The sequence below is a fragment of the Aplidium turbinatum genome, chromosome 2 (assembly GCF_918807975.1).
Source record: "Aplidium turbinatum chromosome 2, kaAplTurb1.1, whole genome shotgun sequence".
Classification (NCBI taxonomy): Eukaryota; Metazoa; Chordata; class Ascidiacea; order Aplousobranchia; family Polyclinidae; genus Aplidium; species Aplidium turbinatum.
The window spans coordinates 32,443,728-32,463,353 of record NC_137473.1 but is presented as its reverse complement, the minus strand read 5'-3'; the positions used below and the strand labels follow the sequence as shown (position 1 = coordinate 32,463,353).

Genomic DNA, 19,626 nt, shown 5'->3' with positions numbered 1-19,626 from the left:
CTACACATTTTAGTACAACCCAAGCACCACTTTGAACTGTTAGTTTACACAAAACAAATTATTACTCGGAAATATCTATGGTACATCTCCAGATCACCAGCGTCGTAGATTCGACATTTTATTTAAGATGGAGCTTTACAATACTACTAAGGTGAATCACATTACTAACCATGCTGTAAACCAGAAAGATTTTTGAATCTACAATAATCCTTATTACAAGCGAGTTAACCAACTAATCAGAGTTGCCAGATCCAAAATAATTCTGTAGCTAAACTTTTGTAGTTTTGTCACAAAATCAAAAAAACGCAGTGAAAAATCGCCAAATTTACACATTACAATGATTTCAAGTCTTTTGGTTGAATGCTCAGTCCCTTAACTGATGAAAAAAACTTTCGACTTCGAAACAAAACTACGGAAATTCATTTTCTTGTCTGTTGTTGAATATATTTGTATCGGTTTATATTTGTAACCGTATACTATTTTTCGCAACAGACAAAACAAGATGTTTCTCGCTCTCTCTCTGGAACAGATGAGTCTATTTTAATCGAGCCTGGAGTCTAGGCAGTTCCACCTTCAATTTTCCCAGACATTCAAGCACGTTTTAACATATTTATTAATCGCCAAAAGCAATTAATTTAACCAAATCGGTTCTCAAATTTCCCCAAAAAGGAGCCAAATCGAACTAATTTAAAGCTAAACGTCTTCAAAAATCGCCAGATTTCTGGATTTTGGCGATAAATTGGCCAATATGGCAACCTTGTAACAAATAATTGTTATTCAATGTTTCCGCGTTTCTTTTTTATCCAAAACTTCGTATCTGGTAAACTGGCTGTAGTGAAAGACTTCTACAAATACACTTTTACAAAGAAACTTCTACAAATACAAGTAATCCTCAATAAGTTTTAGGAGCAGACATTTTTTTACTGTTTAATTGTAGGCTAATCGTTTAATATCAATAAGCAAGACCACTTAAACTTACATTAAAAACTATCGTTAAAGGATCACTTTAATTTGCGACTATGAAAGTCACGAAGTTTCCTTTTTACATAACGTAATAAGAACGTGTAATAGACATCTACAAAAAACACGTAATCTACATCACGAAAATGCAGGAGAGCGGGGTAGACACCCTTTTACTTGTGTGTATAATTCCTTTTGTTTTGTATACCGTCCTTGGAGCCTACTTTTACTTAACATAGATTAAAAATTCCCCAAATGAACGAAAGAGTTTTAACACGTTTAATATACGTGGAAAACACGTTCTAATTTTCAACAGATGTAAACGTGTAATACACGTGGAAACAACATGTAATCAACATACAAAAAATTCTGGTAAAACATCCTTCTGCTTGGATAAAGATTTTTTTTCTGTTTTGTATGCCCTCTTTTGGGTGTGGTTTTACCTTATATACCTTAAAAATTGGTCAAATAACCATAAGATGTTGAACACGTATAATATACGTGGGGAACACGTGTTATTTTTACAGGAATTTTATTCACAAAAAAATCGCTGATAAAACTTCTTGAATCAGATTTACACACTAGTCATAGTGAATGATGGCGAAAACATGTCTCTAAAATAATGTTTTTTAAACAAGTGAATTTTAGTTGGTGTACAAAGACTCCTTAATAACACCTGAATTCTACCTAAGATACCATGCTACCTAAAATCAACCAAAAATCAACGTGTAATATACGTAGCTTTCTAGCTGGGTATATAACAAGTTTTGTGTTTTGATTTGGGCAGTTTCACAAAAGTATTACAGACATATTTTGGTGGCTGCCCAAATTGGCATGATGCAGTTGGTTAAGTGCATTTCGTACTACAGTTTGATCACCATGCAATACAATACATCAATACGAGTGTGCCAAATGAAAATTTTGCGGCACATATCTTGTGCAAATAAGAGCCTGTACGGTACTTAGTTTGATAGGTAACAGATATTAATTTATAGTTTTTGTTAATTCATGCAATTTTGTCGCTTTTCATGCAGCAATTTTTTCCCTAATAATTGCAAGATTTTGCCCAAATTCGCAACGTTTTGAAACAACAGGGGGGGCGGCTGCCCCCCCTGCCCCCCTGGCTCGTACAGCTATGATGCTACGATTTGATGCTATCCCTTGATTTTGATACAGCTGCCAGAAAGTTAGTCTGTCTGTGACTGATTAGGTTTCAATCGCCAGAATCTCCATAAAGCAGTCCATGCGGAACGGGAATGTGACGTCATCACAAGCAATCCATAAGTCAACTTGAAAACGAAGAAAGTTTTATTTAAACAAAAACCAAAAAAATATATTAAAAATAAAGTTGTTTTGCTGTGCCAAGCTTGAAGTACATGCATACAGCCATAACTACGCTGTTAGCCTTCAAACATTGTTACGCACCACTGAGTTGCATATCTATATGTAAGATCTATGTTATAATTAGGCTAAAAGCGAATAGCAGAAATTGTTACATTGCAAAATGTGACCATTGAAACAACCGCGAAAACTTTACGGCGTAGCCTCATTCGCAAACTATCCAAAAAAATGTGGCCGCAAGCGTTAGCGTAAGCAAAAAGTCGCCGCAGTCAATATGAAGATATCTCGTCAATGATAGTTGATACTGTACTTATCAGATTTTGCTGAAAAGTTGTCATACTATGCCATAGGTTACTAAACGAACCAATCCCCAGTTTTAGATCAATATCATATCTAAAGTAGGAATTTTATGGTTGTGCTGGAATCTATATGATACCGGGTACCAGACAAACACATTTATTCTTTAATTTTATGAAATAAAATTTTTGACTATGAAACTTCTTTACTGTAAATGTTACCTATGTCTTTAATATGTACGGTACATAACATTTTGGTCATTTTAGGCAAATAACTTCAAGTCCGTAACGTAGGTCAGTGAAAATTCAACGATGATTTATCATGAAAATAGTGAAAATGAATAGGTATTCTACTATGCTTAGTGATAATTAACACTTCAATGTTGACACCATTAATCATTAGTTTATGTTCAAAATGATGCTTTTACCACTTCTCACACATAAAAAAGTACCATCCTGCAATCAAATGGAGTGATTCACCTACAAACCCAGGAGTGAAGGGGTCTAACTCTAGTTGGTTTTGAACTTCCCACCAAGCGTGCATAAAAGAACACCATGTGGATTATTGGCATTGCAGTTTAAAACAGTTCACTACATGGTAGGTTCCAGGTTAGTTTTTAGCTGTTGCAACCATGTTTACTGTAGCATCAAGTCAAGGAAGTTCTAAAGGTTTATGCTTAGGTTAAGCTAACTCTGTAAATGTTGTTTAAATTTAGTTTTTGAGAAAATCTAATGCACCATAGATCTTGTGCATTTCTATTTTAAATTCTTGCTGAGGTAGAAGAGTTGTTTTTTCAATAACTGATGATTCCGTTTTGCTGAGAAGTCTTGCTAGCCTACTTTTTTAAGTTAAAACAACTTATTTAGGATAGGCTAGTCTTTTGAGTGCAATATCATTGAATAGCCTACTATCAGACAGAGTGTCTTGGTTGCTCTAACTGCATAGAATGAGGCCAAAAAACAGTTTATAGCTAAACTAGTTTTGTCTCATAGCTAGACTATTTCTAGTCCTCTACTATGTTTGGCATATATTGTTTTTCGTTATGATGGTCAGAAATAAAAATAAACTGTTCACTGTTGTCACATCTTTGTCTTAAATGAAGTTAGCTTAAATTTTGAAAAGTCCCATCACAGCATTGTAAGCTAATAAAGAGTTAAGTATAATACCGTATGCCAGCAGCAACTTTCAAATATAGTTTTAAAATCTTAAATTTTTCTAAAAGCTGCTATATTTTGTATTCTTAATATATATCCCAGGGATATCTATAACTACGGGATTGGAAACTCTATTCAGTGCTATACATCAGTAGGGTCATCACATTACTACGACTACAAAAAGATTAACAATATACAATACCCACTAAAAGATATACACAATTCGATTTTACAATAATAATACAAAATGTACACTCACATTAAAACTTAATTGATATATATAAGATTAAAAGTACATTTACGCTGCTAGAAAAAAAAAACGATGAATCCAAAAAATGAATGAATGCAATGAGTCCAAAAACCGCCTACTGTTGTTCTTTGGCATTTTGCGTACTGCAAATCGGATCAGAAGTAAATGAGGAGTGTTCAGCAGTGAAATGTGCTGTTGTATCATCAACTTATTCACAGAGACCAATCCAGTACGAAACCAATACGTTTACAATGTTATCTGAACTAAAACCAATAGTCATTCTGGAAATTTTTTAAGCAGCAAACAAAATACTACATGACTGCACTAATGGAATACAAACAAATAAACAAACCAGGCAAGCGCAGTCCTTATAATTTACAGGTGAATTGATTGTTACACTTTTGGTTGTTCGTTTAGCCTACCACTTGCTGCCCTTTGAGGTCAATTTATGTGAATATTTATCACAGCAGCGCACAAAGAAAAGTGACCCTACTGGTGTATAAAATGGTTTTCAGTTCCACAGAGTTTCCAATCCCGTAGTTATAGATATCCCTGTATATCCTTTTCAATTTTTCAAGATTGTGTCATTTCTGAAAATGAAACTACAGGTACCGTATCATTTGATTGGTTCTAAATGTACGGTATTTTATATGTTATAGAAATCGGTTATGTGATAGCCTATGTTCAATATACTTGTCTGGGTTTGATTATTTGACAACTTGTTGGAAAAAGATGCCAGTCCCAGCAGAAAGCACTAATGGTTTTTTCACTGCTATGACTTCAAATGTGGATGACAACTGTGGGTCAAACGTAGCAACTGAAGATCATCATGGCTCTTATCATGGCAATAGTGAGCCCAGTTCACTCCACTTTCCAGTCTCTAATGTGCAAATGTATAACAATGAGGTAAATCAAGTTACACCTTTTTATTGTATATTTGTCTGCAGTCTGACTAAATTTACAACAAGCTGACTTTGGCTAACAGCAGATGACTGACTAAAGAAATAGATGCTGATGGCTCAACCTCTGTTCTGGTTCCTCGATGTTCTTGAGGATGAAAAGTTATAGACAATAGACATATCCTTTAGTTAGGATGCAATAGAACGATTAAATCATAATATGTACTGTATACAAATAAAATCAGTCAGGTTCTGAAACTTGTATATATAATATATCATAATTTATGTGGCGTAAGCTTTATCAATAAATTATATATACTAGTTTTCGAACCTGACTGATTTCGTTTACTTATTATGTTTAGTTTACATGGAATGTAAACATATATAACCTTTTAATCTATTTTAAAAGTATCCTTTACGCATTCAGTTTTGCTATTTCTAATTATTTACATAGCTTAGGCCTATCCATTCACATTTCATGTAACTAATATTGACATTGCAAAGATGTTGTTGTCATGTCAAAATGCTGTCAGCCTGTCATATTGATGTTGCTACTTCTCAGAGCAATTGTAAGCTTTCAACATACCGTACCATGTTACCTGTCCAGTATGCTACTGCATTCAATACTTTACATTCAAAATTTATTTGCAACACATTTTGCATTGATTTGATTGAATCAAGAGTTTATATTCATTAACTGGAATAGCTTAAGACAGATAAAATTCTTCTGTATGTTCTTTTTCAGTATACATGTATTGCTTGATCGGTGACATTAGTAAAAGCCCATGACTTGTTCATGGTGCAATGCGAAGTGTTTTATATTTTTAATGTTTTTTTTTTCAAGAAGCAATGTGTTACAAACTCAAATTGACACCACTAATATTTTGTACGGCCACCCAGATCCATTTGCATGTTGTTTAATCGAATGTTGTTAGTGTATTGTATATGCATATATTTGTTTCAACAGACAACAAGCAGGTGTTTGTGTTTTGAATGGTGTGTCAAACTTTTCTTATTTTTATGGGATTCACACACCAGGGTATTGTTGAGTCTGAGTCAAAATGTTTCTATTAGTTTATCGCTGGTACCAGGCCCGCAACCAGCAAATATTTTCGGGGGGGGCATTTAATTTTTATCAAAGAACAAACATTAAAATGATGCATTGTGACATTTTTATGTTAATGTCCACGCCCATTGATAAGGGACAAGAGTGTGTGGCACTACCATGTTACGGTTCAGTGGTCATAACTTATGTCAATCACGTTTTTGTTTAGTACAGCATTAAAAGAAACTAGCCTTTGTAACCTCTTCTCATTTAGCTATGACTACCCAAGGAAGAAAATTACGATAATACAAATATTTACAAATGCCTAAGCCCAACTGAGTAGCTTATTCACCACGCTGTCGCAGCTGCTTTTGATCTCGAATTATTTAGTTGTTTTTAAACGCTTTTTATGGTGATGATGGATGCTGACATTATGTATATATACGCTAACGAAACAGATAATGAGGATGCCAGCCTAATTTATCGAACAAAATCGTTAGCATGGCTTCCAACCAGCGTAGCCTACTTTCGCAGTATGGCTGTACGTGTACGACGTACGTCTATTCATAGTACATTTCATACTGCATAGAACGCTTAAAATTTTTTCAAAAAATTTTGGGGGGAGGCAAATGCCCCCAATGCCCCCCCTGGTTGCGGGCTTGGCTGGTACCTCATATATTCAGGATTTGAAAACGACAGTGGAAAGCGATCTGAGCTGTGCTGATATTCTAAGTAAAACAGCAATGGATACAAGCATTGTATGTTTATATTTAAAAGCAGTAGATGAAAATTTTCCTGCATTATTATTATATTCAGCATTTTTTGTACTTTTTGACTTAAATTGAAACAGAATAACTGCCGGTGTGGTTATGTTGTGTGTTACAAATGATTTCCAATTCAGAAAAGCAAGCAAATCAAATTATCTTAAATCAATGATCAAAACTCTTTTACTCTTTTCTGTGCTGTGCTTTGAAGAAGTGTATTCACTGTGCTACCTGCAAAATACTAGATAACATCAACGACCCTGCAGTTAGTAGGCCTGTCGAATCACGAACTTTTAGTAAATTTGCATTGAAGTGTGATAGATTGTGCGTAAATTGACACAAGTTTGTTTTATTATCTGGGTAGGTTTTATTTTAAAACTGAAGCAGCCAAAATCAGCAGCTTGATTTTGTTGTGTATAATATTGTGCATAAAAATTTAACAATCTTTTTTTTTAATTTAACAACTTTTGTGTTGCTAGTGTGGTGAAACAAAGTTATTGATTTTGATGCGACTTGAGTCTAGAATGAGTAATTGTGAATGTGTAGTTGTGTAGTGTACCGTAACCGAACAGTTTGTGTAGACTTTCAATCTAGTTTTAAAAGCAGGATAAGAAATGTATATATATAAGTTAAATCAATATCATGCTGTGAATATTTAACAATTTAGGTAAACTTTTACTTGTGAACTGAAGACTGAAGAGTCTGTTGATTTTATAAATACCTCATAAGTCATTAGCAGCAGGCCCGGATTTAGGGGGAGCAGAGGGGGCAGTTGCCCTGGGCCCCCCGACTTTTGAAGCGCCCCCCTATGCGGAAAAAAATGTGATTTTGTGTTTTTTTTTCGTTTTGGCCTTTAAAGTTTCTGCAAAATGCTGTGCAGTACTGGACTGATGCTACTGTAGACGTAGAGGCGGTTTTTCTCGCCGTAGGCGCAAAAAATTTTTTAAAAAATTTTTTTTGTATTCACTTTTTTGATATAGCCTAATTTTAAAGCTTATTGCCAGTGGAAAGATACCAATTATTTTGCCAGAATTTTTCAAAAATTCCAAATGACAAGAATGTCATGATTTTTATCATGAATGTTCAGCTTTGAATTGCCTTGGTTAGCAAGTAAGCTCTACTACAGCCATAGACCAATAACCGTATTTGGAGTTGGTGTCATGAAGAGTTGGAAGGAAATCATGTTGACAAGCATTATACTTGAACTTTGCTTTAATCTTGTTTTGCATGCTGAATTGGAATTGTTTTTGACATCAACAGTATCGTTATGATTATTCTCTATTTACCCATCACTCAGCTTATTCCTTCTATCAAATTTATGGATTTAGAAGTAATGTCATCTTTTGTTTTTACCCATGCACTAGCTTAATTGCAAAACATTTCACAGCAAAAACATGTATGCATATATATATATTATTTTTATTTTAGCATCTTCAATGGTGTATTCGTTTGACAGGATCTTGAGATGTGTGTGGTGTAACCCAGTCCATTTAATAGGCAAAAGTAAAATGCAAGGTGCACCTATTCCAAACTTTAGTCGACATCTTGTGTTTAATAAAAGATATATGAATATTCTGGAAATAGCAAATTGTCGCATGATTTAAGGACTGTTTCTTGTTAATTCGAGCATATTTGAACTAGGTGGTCAAAATGAAGTCAAAGCAGTGAGCTCAAGTGCTAATACACAATGTTCGTTTAATCTTTTTTTTTTTAATTAAGGTTTTAGCGTTGCGTTGGTTATTTAATCCCAAATCGCTAAATGACCGAGTTGGGTTCATGGACGAATTTGTTGCAACTTGCAAGACTTTCTGTTTTCTTCTTGCGTAAAAGTGAATGTAACGATCTAGCTTTTGTAAAATGGAGAGTTAAAATCTTATTATACAATATCGGTCCAACTGCCGCTAGCAGCATACCCTTCGTCAAACAACATACAAAATTCATGGGAGAAAATCATTTATTGACAATGTGTAGCACTCTGGTATTCAAAGGATCTCGTACTCTTTTCGTCTGGGTCAGAATCTACGTCATTTGCGGATGTGTATTTAGAAATTAAATGTCTTCACGTGCGCACAAAGCATGATAGCAACGTAGGTGGAGATGTTAAGCCGGTATTGTGATGCTTGTTGAAACAAGCAGAGCAATTTCAGTTGGGCGTAGCGGTTATGGTATTTAGCTGAGAATATTAATGAAGGGGTTGTTTTAACACGACAAACACTTCTTTTGTACAAAAGTAACTTCAGGGCGTTTTTAGGTAACAAGGTAAGCTTTAAAAATGGTTTAATTGGTCAGTTAAGCGTGCATATTCTGTTTAAAAGGTGGCGCTTTTTTATCTTGTTCTTCACACTTTTGAACCGTATTTAATGTAAGTAAAGTTTGTTGTAGTTAGCTATCATCGTTTTGTTTGTATTCTAACTTAATGTTTGTTTTTATGTTACATCAGCATAAACTGCAATGTGCTCAACATTTTTATCTCATCATCAGTGCATTCTGGAAGTGCAGACAGCTCAATTCTTAATCTTTGATGTTCATACGTGAAAAATATTTGGGTTTTTGATTTTTTTATCCATAATCGTAACAGAGCTATGCGTTCAAAACAGGATCTCAAAAGCCAAATCACCAGTTCGGATTGAAACTGTTTTAATAAAGGTGTAGAATGTAGATATATTCTGTGTGGAAAAATATATATGGTGTTCTGACAAAATTGAAGTCACATTTCACTGTGTGTCTTCTTTTGTTTTAATTATGCAAACCAAGCTGGAAAATCAGTCATCTTTTGCGCTGATTCAACGTCTCCGGACGTGTGTGACCAGCAGAAATAGAAAAGATTTGGTGGCTGGAAAACTTTTTAATCGTCTTGATACGATTTTGGCAGACTTGGCTTAACTTACGTACATGTAGGCTTTTGTGTTTCCTATGTTGCTCAATGTTTATCGTTGCAATGCAAAAACAAATCTGAATATGCTCTTATATGCACAGTTTGCATCATGCAAATGTTAAATTACTTTGCAGCCATCCATTCCCAGCGGGAAATATTTCTGCAAAACGAGCATTGTAGACGTTGAATCACAGAAATGTATTTAATTTTAAAGCTGCAGTGACACCATGATAAAGTAAACTGTGGTTTAATAATAATTTGTAAGGTAACAGCACGCAGTATTAGCACACAAACAAAGGTAATATGAAGCTTTTTTTTCTTTAGAGTTTTCTTGGCATGTAAGATTCTTATCACGAACTAAATCCTGTACCAAGTTTGTGTGTTCCGCTACAGTAGAACTTGCTGTTGACTAACACATTATGTAATGTTGTGTTAGTCTTTGATGTGGTTGAGTCATGTTTGTAAAGGAACTTGTAAGTGTTGGCTCATGTCAAGTTGGTGTCGCTCTGCTGATGTATGAAACCGTTTGCACATGAAGTCTTGTTTCTGCAAGTATATATATTTAAAAAATACACAGAAGTGATTTTCTTGAACCACAGACAAGTTTTATTTGAAAAGATTTCGAAAACTATATGCATACTGTAAGTTTTAGAAAATATTTTTTTACGCGTGCACTGTGCATTGTGCAACCAGGTATAACACCCAAGTTCCAGTATGAAAGCTGCTGCATACAAAGAAACAGCGTTGTGTCAGCAATCACCCCAACAGCAAATCAATTATTTTTACATCAATGTAAAGAAATGGCTGATTTGCTGTCTGGGATGGTTTCTATTGATGTCTCTCATGTTTTCGAGTGTTGATGCACCGGTGCTTTAAATGGGTGAAAGTGCAATTTATCTTGTCTGTCTATAAAATTCTTGTAAGAGCATCTTTGCAAGTGTTTAATAGCTAAATTCTTTTTGTCTGTCAAAAGATTTCTACTTCCTTGAGGTATTTATTGTTTACTTGATTTTCTTCACGCAACAGAATGCACTGCCACGTCACCAGGTAAATATTCTCACGATGACGCGTATCTGACGTTGTTTTCTAAATTAAACTTTAGAAGCCAAATTAATACTGATAACATTTAAAAATAACATCGATTCACTTTCAGCCGACGCTCAATTAACGCAAATGTCTCCAAATCTGCAGTTGGATGTATCCTGACCTCAACCATAAATAATCACCTGCCCTTTATGGCAAGGTTTGCGTACAAAGGCTTGAAATAGGAGATCAAAAATAGACGGAATCCGGAATCCGACGCCCGCTAGTAATTTTAGATTATCTCAGCGTGTGCAGTGGAAGTGCTTGTGCCTGCCAATCGGGAATAATAATGATCTTGCATTAAAAATTAATATTTTAAGCAGAACAAACTTCATACTGCTGAATAACCGGCATAAACATTAAAATGTTGCTGAGTAGCTGATGTTTAAAAGATAAATTGAGATACTAGCCTAGTCCATTTGTTAACTTTCACTGTAACTTTCATCACTATCTTTCATTCTGTCCATTTAACATTTGCACGTTACATAACTTTTACTGCAAACACAGTTGCAACTAACATATATATATAATTGTAAATATTGCCCCTATGGAAAAGTCTGAGAAAGTTATCGTCAATCTAAAGTTGATTGAACAAGAAATCATTGAAACATCTGGTGATTTCTAATTGACACTAAGTCACGTAGCCTACAGTACATATGGTATTTGTACAATACGGCCACATAATATGTGCCCCATCAAATGATATTGCTTTATTAATAGCATGGTTAGTTGGTTACGCTGGTTTTGTATTTTAACTTGACGGAAAAACATTGGAAGAAAAGAAGTGAGTCGGTTAGAAACGAATCGGCAAGAAACGAAAACCATTTTTTACAAGCGAGTTTTTGACTAGCGTTACAATAGCTAGATAAGTCCTTGCAACAATCGAACAACATTTATTGTCAATGGGAATAAAAATTGCACACCCCAAAGCTCAAAAATGTAAAAGCTACAGAAAATCAAGCTAAACTGATTTTATCTTACAGTGTGAAAACTGGATTGTATTGATTTACATAACGTATTGATTTTAAGAATATCTGACAATGTGCTACTAAACCTCTGCTATTTATTATGCGAGGATAAATCTTGTATTGGGGACGTGGTTGGTTATCTGGCAGACGTTCACCCTCTTCATCGAAATGTGTTTTTGTATTTTATTCTATACACCCATGTATCGAATCCAATTGATATCCAAGTAGTCAAGTACTTATGTATAAACTACTCTTGTGGTGTTTGGTTTGGACGCAGCAATTCTGTGTGATCAATCATTTGTTGAAAGTGACATGTTCGTCATTTGATCAGTTCTCCCAAGCGGCAGTGAAATTAATTTTAAAATTGCTCTGTTAATTGTGTATTGGACTTTTAATAATCACAGAGATATTTCGAAACTAGTCTCGGTTTTTTCAAAGAGTTAGCGCACTGTAATTTACAAAATCGAAGAACTATTTATCAAATCTCCATTATGTACTTTTCTGGTGAAATGTCATTAAATCAATGTCTACAGACGTTGAATCAACGTAAAAAAACACTGGCTTGCTCACCGGAATAGGTTCAGTTGTTGCAAAGCTGGATTAGAGCTAGTGGTGCGATGTAACATCAGATATTGTACACGCCTTGCCTAAAAGCAGAAATTTTACCAGAAGCTTTCCAAAGAAAGATTCCAATCCGTTTCATGAGCAGTTATCAGTACATCGTGCGTACCTGCTTATTATTGTCCTTTTTCAGACTGGTCACATCCTGTCCTGCTATGGACCTCAGTGGAATGTTTCGTGGTATCGGAAATAGCTTCGGGCTTTGTTTGATTATTTCTATTGATTTCGGTCCCGAAGTTTGTGATAGTGTGGTTTTGGCGTGATAGTGCGGACAAAATTTTTGTTTGTCCGCCGATCAAAATATCAAAAAGTTTGTCCAAGTATAAAAAGTGGTTTGAAACATTTAAAACTTTGGTTCAACATCAAGAGTGTATCATTTTTCGACCGATTTATTTGCTGTTTTGAAAACGTCATAGTAATGGCAGACAACCGCATGTACTGTAGTTTCAGAAAGCCACTTTTCGTTTCGAAACCTGCTTTTCACATCTGAAAATAACATGCCTTTGCGTTGAGTGGATCTAAGATGATGCGATGGCGTAAGGTATTTGTTATTTTCTCTTTGTTTTTTTGAACAGCATAATTTTTTGAAGCAGGGCTGTAGTGGATGCGCATTCGGTCAGCTGGCCGTTTGGGCTGGACTTTTCGTCAAACAAAAAAAAAAAATTTGGCTTCAATGCAAGCGTGCTGTCTGTACATGAAACTTTATTTTTTAAATTCAGATCAACAAAAGTGATTGTTTATGTATGATTGTATGCTCACTGTTACCATGTAAAGATCCTTACTATAAATAAAGTGTGACTTAAGTAAGTAAAAAATAATATTCAATAGACTTTCTCTTATTACCATATTAAAATATATTCGTGTCAGTCGTTGAATATGTAAGTAATGGATAGCCTACTGAAAAATAAAAAAATGCGCTTTTGAAACGATATTCAGCTTGTCTTCTATTTACGGTGTTTTTGTCAGATTTATTTTTTTCTTTAACAGTAAAACCCCTATAACAAAAAAAAGGAGTAGTGTTAAACTTAACATTTATATTTCAGACTGTACCTACTGCTACTTACACCGACTCAGTGAAGGTTTGGTGAAGTAGCCTACTTATACAGTATATGACATTGGCTAAGTACTGTATGGGCTAACTAACACAACTCAAGGGTCACAAAAGTTCTATTTTCAACAACTGTTCAAACTTGCATCAGATTCTTCGTAATTTGGTGGGCCTAGTAACCAGCAATTCACTGCTGCGCAGAACGATTTTTACATAGATGCATACGGTATTCTGTGAATGAAATCAACTCAGCCTACCCTTAAACCGATGAAAAAACATCCGCAAAAATATTTGTTTGGGCAATGTTAAAGTGCCCCTGACAGGTTGGATCCAAGTATAGTAACTTTTTAAAGCATTTCCTAGTGCAGAATTACACTTAGCGAACTTTTTAATCTTAACCTCGTAGCTCGACTGGTTAGGGCGTAATTTAATCAAACTGCTCCGCAGCGCCACCACAGGCGAAACTCCATATTTCACTGCTCTGGGACGACTTTGGTGGTATTACGTCATCCTAAGTGGACGTCGTTAGCAACGGATGAAACAAACGCTTCCTAGATGTAATTGGTGGATCACAGTTTGGTCGGAGGTGGTACAAGCGGTTGCTTTTTTCGAAGATTTATTGTTTTTTGCAGTTTAATAAAACTGTACTGAATACTTTTCTACAAAACCTAAAATATACTTGAAGTGAAAAATGAAGAAATCGTACGAATCATCATTCATATTTAATTCATCATCACTATTCAAAAATAAATAAAAGTTCTCTCTCTCATAATGTGCCTTCAGTTGGCCATTGAAATCCTGTGTAACGGCCATCTGGATCTGGAAAATTGTTTCGGATTCGCCAAACAATGCATGACGGCATCACAATCCGATTGTTGCTTCCGAGAGCATCACTTTGTAGTATACACTCCAACACATGCCTGTAGGCATTTTTACTTGAGTGGTATTAACAAAATCATCTTCAGTGAAGTGAACATATACGACTAGTTTTGTATGGCCCATCCCACTTTCGAACACTTGAAGAAAACTTTGACCATTTTCTTCTCAGTACCTTGTTTTGTGGGAAAGTGGGAAAAGAAAGCACACGGTCTTTGTCACTGACAATGTCACATAAACAGCAATTCGTTGGCATTGCCTCAACCATAAATTAAAAGTAGGCTACTGTTTGTGAGATACTGTTGTTACACTGCCAATGGCTCTAGCCAGATTAGGACAAATAAAAAAAGTATGAAAATTGTAGCCCTATGAAACTGCAATTTCAATTGAATTGAGATGCTGTTTGATAAAATTAAACTCAACCTATTTGATCGAAACCTGATAGTAATAATAAGTTCACTTTTTCATTTCGGTAATTCTTAATTTGCACATGCTTTAGACCAACAGAGCCCCACACATTCTCGTTTTGCGGTAGCCGTACCATACTTTACCAAGTCATCACAGAGAAAGAATGTATCCTTCCCGCTTACTGTGACGTCACAGCAGTGTTGCCGTTTTTATTTTCGCAATTGAATGAGTGCCAGATTCGCCGATGTCAACGAAAGTTTGCAAGCGTGTAACTTAGTAGCCTGTTGATATTTTTTACGATTTGCTGGTCAGGGAAGTTTGTTAGTGTCATCTTTTTGGTATCTTAGGTAAATTTAGCGAATTTATTTATCTGTCAGAGGCACTTTAAGTGATAGCACCCAATCACCCATTTTTGCACAAAAAGCTCTTTTTTCACCAAAGAAACTTTTTTGCCCGCACGTGAAAACCCGGCGGTCTAGGTTTTATCAAACAAACTTGATTTAAAGGTCTGCAGACGTTTAATCAACATAAAAAAGACTGACTTGGATTCTTGTTAAGTGAAACTGTCCAGCAGTAATTCTTTATCAAACGTTTTTTCCCGTATCTATTTTCAGAACTCAATTATTTTACTTTCAAGCCTTCCAGTTCTGCTTCCAGTGAAGTTTTAAATTAAGCGCAACGTTATATTTGCCAAGTAACTTTCTAGTTGGAAACTTTGTGTCCTATTTTAACTGTAATTCAACGCACGACTGCATTGAATTGCATTAAATTTTTGTGTTGTTACTGGGTTTATGTGGTAGATTTCGAAGCTAATCGCACTTTGGTGCTAAATCTCCTAGCACACGAGACGCAAGCATGGTTCAATTCAAGTAAGATAAAATTTCAATTTTAAGCCGTTCAACTTGAAAGCTGTTTGCTTGAGCTTTGCTTACTTTCCTCTACAAAGTGGAGTTGCAATGGACAGTTGGACACGACTTTTCCCCTTAGATGCATATTTTCAGCCCATCTTCCACTGCTAAGTTTCCTGAATATTTTATTCGTGACTCAATGTCAATGCGGCGAATTTGGGTTATTCAAAGAGGTGTTAGTACAATTTAAATCACCAGAGAAACGTCAAGTAAATGTAACAATTATGTGTATTTTCACTTCTAAAGTGATTATACTGATATTCGCGCAGTTACGAAAGTTATCAACCATACAGAATTGCCTCGATTGATTCATTTAAATTTGTCTCAGTTGTGCATCATTACTTCAATTGTACTAATGTTAGTTGCGTAGAAAGGGCTCTGCTTGAAATGAAATCATATGTTTAAAATTACGTTCAGCATTATTGCATTTACCATTTCGTGCTGCGCTACAAGAGATTCAAACATTGCCTGTTCTAGCTTGCATTCGAATATGGAGGTTTTTCATGATGTGTAATACTGTATTTATTATATACATACTGCATTGCCTTTATCTGTGGTTTACATTACAGTTTGTGCTACTTAGAAACGTGTTATGTATTATTGTGGTCTATAAGAGTCTAGGTATTTCTTGGTAAAATGCTGTTGCTGACATACAAAACGCATTCCAGTGCTTTAGTTACTGCTGTTTGTGAATGATTATAACCTTTACTACCTTCAAGTACCGCCATTTAATACGCACTTGACAAAGTTATTGACCGTAGTTTGAGTATCTGAGAGAAATTGAGATACTTTGGTCAAGTGTACTTCTCATTTTCATATTGCGCAAGCACCCAACAGCGTGACTGTGTATTTCTACTACACTTATTACACAAAGGTCATCAGCCAGTTTTAGCATCGTTTCCGTGACTGTTGATGTTGGAACAACGAAACATCAATTCTGTCTAAAATATTAGATTTAGAAGCATGTTGTCCAAGACATGAAAAATTGACCTTTTCTAACCCTGCCGTGTGTGGTGAGATACACGGAAACATTTATCTTCATTTGAAATAAGATGGTGGGGTCGTGTGAAGAGAGGGTTTCACCGTGTTTCGCCCAGCCTCATGGGCGAAACACGGTGTCTATCGCTGTCAATTCTTGCTACAAATCGGCTGCCGAGAAACATGGTGGGGTCGTGTTACTTTGTTGTTCTAACGCGGTTGTCAAAACCCTTTGCACGTCAACTGAGCCTAACGACGTTTTTCAAACGATAAAAACAAGCAAAAACTTTGAAGTTTTGAAGCCAATTGTTGTAAAACAATTATTGTTTAAGAGTCTCGCCTAAGGTAATTTTCCAGTGTATGGACTGAATGAACAATGTGTTTTTGCAAAACCAATCCTTGTTAAAACATTCCACTCACAGAAGATGAAACTTGCACTTTAACTGAATCTTGTATTTTGTTGAAGTGACGCTTGTAAGATATAAAGCAATATATAGTTTAAATTGAAATAAATTATTCCGCATATTACGCCGACATATCATACATTTTTTGAAATACGTAATTTAGTTGTAATATTTTGCTGTAGCCATACAAAGTAACAGGCCACAAGCTGTAATGCATTCTAGCCATGATACGAATGCAAATAGTCTAATTTTGTTATTACCAGTTCAACTTGCTTTGTCTAACTTGACACATCTGATTAGATATTTTCTGAATAAATAAAATAGTTTATCAATCCAGAGCCTTTCTTTCTGATGCATGCAATTTCAGTTTAGTTTTCTTGTGTAACAACTAACAACCGTCATTTTGCCCGAAAAATTGAATGAAGTTGCTCAGAATTGAGCGAACGCTCTTTCCATGTTGCCACTGTTGGCTTCATTTCATAGAGATTAATAAAACCAACTTTGACACTAGGAAGAAATCTACAAATCTGTTCCCAGACAGCAAATCGATCGTCTTTTATATTGATTCAACGTCTGATTTTCTGTCTGGGTTAGCAACACTGTTCCTGTTGTTGTGGCACCTTTGTGACATGTTTACATTGATTCAAGGCCTGTAGACGTTGAAATATGAGATTGCTGACTGGGAACATGATACACTGGACTAGATCAGCAAAATTCCCCTTTTTGCAAGATATGTTTGATGAATCTTTTGGCATATAAGTGCGTTGAATCGACTAGTATTTTAAGCTTTGAAACGTCCCTATCACAGACACCTTGCCACCTTTGTCTCAAGGTTGGCTTGCACACCAATGGAACACGCTGCTTCGATAGATTTTTAATGTTTTGAAAGTTGTTGTTTCTCATTTTCTCATCTAATTCAAATTCTTTTGAAAATGAAAAAGCCTAAAAATGAATTGCTTCTCTACTTTGCATTTTCAACTATCACTTTAACATATAAAAAAAGGACAACGTTTAATACCCCCTCCCCGCGTTGAAAACCACATTTATTTCAGTAAATTCTTTCGTCATTGTTTTAAAATGAGTTCATGCATCTTGCACCCTCCACTTGTATGATTGTTTATTGTTAGAACTTACAAGATTATAGCGAAAGTTTCCTTTTTTTTTGCCGAAAGCTGCGGTTCACTGTAATGTCTCTTTTTATTCAACGTTTCAACTACTGTACTTTGCTTTCTTGCAACCAATTTGCATGTCAAATTTGATGATGGAGCAAACTGATTTAATATTTCAATGAGTTTTGTGTATTTCTATTGCACTTTCATACATTACTTGTGTATTGTTTGTGTTGTTGCAGAACATGATTCTTGTTCAAGTCAATCCTGGAGAAACTTTTACAATTCAAGGTGCAGATGGTACATATAGAAGTATATCTGGTGAGCTTTTTAGCTACATGATGTTTTAATTTTGAATATAAATATTTGCGATTGATTTTTGTAGTTCCCTATGTGGGCATTTTTTACTCAGATATTTTATCTAATAATATGTTGTTTGTTTCTTCTTAACCAGACATTTGTTTGTCTTGCTCGTTGCCCAAGTCGGTGACATATTACGATACTTTGCTATGAGTCATTTTGCAAGAATTTATCAGGAAACCGAAATGAACTTTTCACTGCAAGTTGTATGTTGCGAGGTTGGGGAAATGCTGTCAGAACTCTGTATGACGCTTTGCACATGTCTATTTTCACAAGACAAGTTCCAGAATATGTCCTTATTAATTTTTACAGGGTTATTTTATACCATTTCCTTTTCATAATTATTGCATTTAGAAACTTGTCTACAACAGTATAACAAAGTCTAGCGACTGCTGCTCATCTACTTATAATATAATAATGTAATAATAATAATGTTAGTTTTTATATAGCGCTGTATCCATCGCAGAATGCGTTGCTCCTCAGCGCTTTACAAAGCAGACAGTGTCAATGCAGCCGTATAGAGGCGCAACTGAGTACATTATTACCCGAATCCACTCCATTACTCAGTGCCAAGCAGAAATTAGATTCAGTACCATTTTTAAAAAGTCTTTGGTATGACCCGACAAGGTATCGAACCCATGCCTACCGATTCAGAGGCGGGCGCACTAACCACTAAGCCACCGAGCCGGTTGAAGGAAACATTCATCTTCTGAGGAAAAAATCAAGCCAGAAAGCCATGCCTACATACTTGTGGTAAAGCCGTAAAGGCTCGTGCTGCATTAGTGCGAAACATGACTGAGACAAAACATAACGCCATGTCACAGTCGTGATTCAATTGGCTTTCCAAACTTGTTTCAGAATGCCTGCATGTTTTTCACATATATATTCCTCCAAAATCTTGAATTTTGCGTTGTTGTCGTTTTTTAAGACTATTTAAATTCTTTGTTACCATACAACTTTGTTTTATTGGTTTGAACATAGCCGTAGGAGAGTAAAACATTTTGGGGGGGCGAACAAAATTTGCCCAAATTTTCCAAATTTTGCCCAAATTGTGTCTTTGCGTATATATTTTCAAAAACATAAAATTACTCACAACCTCTGAGATAGTGCAGTCTAAGAACTCCACAGTCATCAACTTGGCGGTGTACAAAAACACAGGCTCAAAACGTTCAACTTAGCAAAACAAGGCTGAATTACCTTTAAACTAAATAAACCATCAAATTTAAATAATTTTCTTGTGGCACAAAAATATGTATATATATTAGGCCTACCTGGATT

The 19,626-nt window shown here is 35.3% G+C and overlaps 1 protein-coding gene across 1 annotated transcript in view; it reads left to right on the top strand.

Annotated features, from left to right (window-relative positions):
- The first annotated feature begins 4,667 nt into the window (after window positions 1-4,667).
- LOC145788510 (fibronectin type-III domain-containing protein 3A-like) overlaps window positions 4,668-19,626 on the top strand; it is a 45,006-nt gene continuing 30,047 nt past the window's right edge. Inside the window, exons 1-2 of the mRNA XM_082600273.1 lie at window positions 4,668-4,908; window positions 18,231-18,309. Of these exons, the coding sequence (XP_082456399.1) occupies window positions 4,735-4,908; window positions 18,231-18,309 (253 nt within the window). The 5' untranslated portion in view covers window positions 4,668-4,734. The remainder of the gene's footprint in view (window positions 4,909-18,230; window positions 18,310-19,626) is intronic.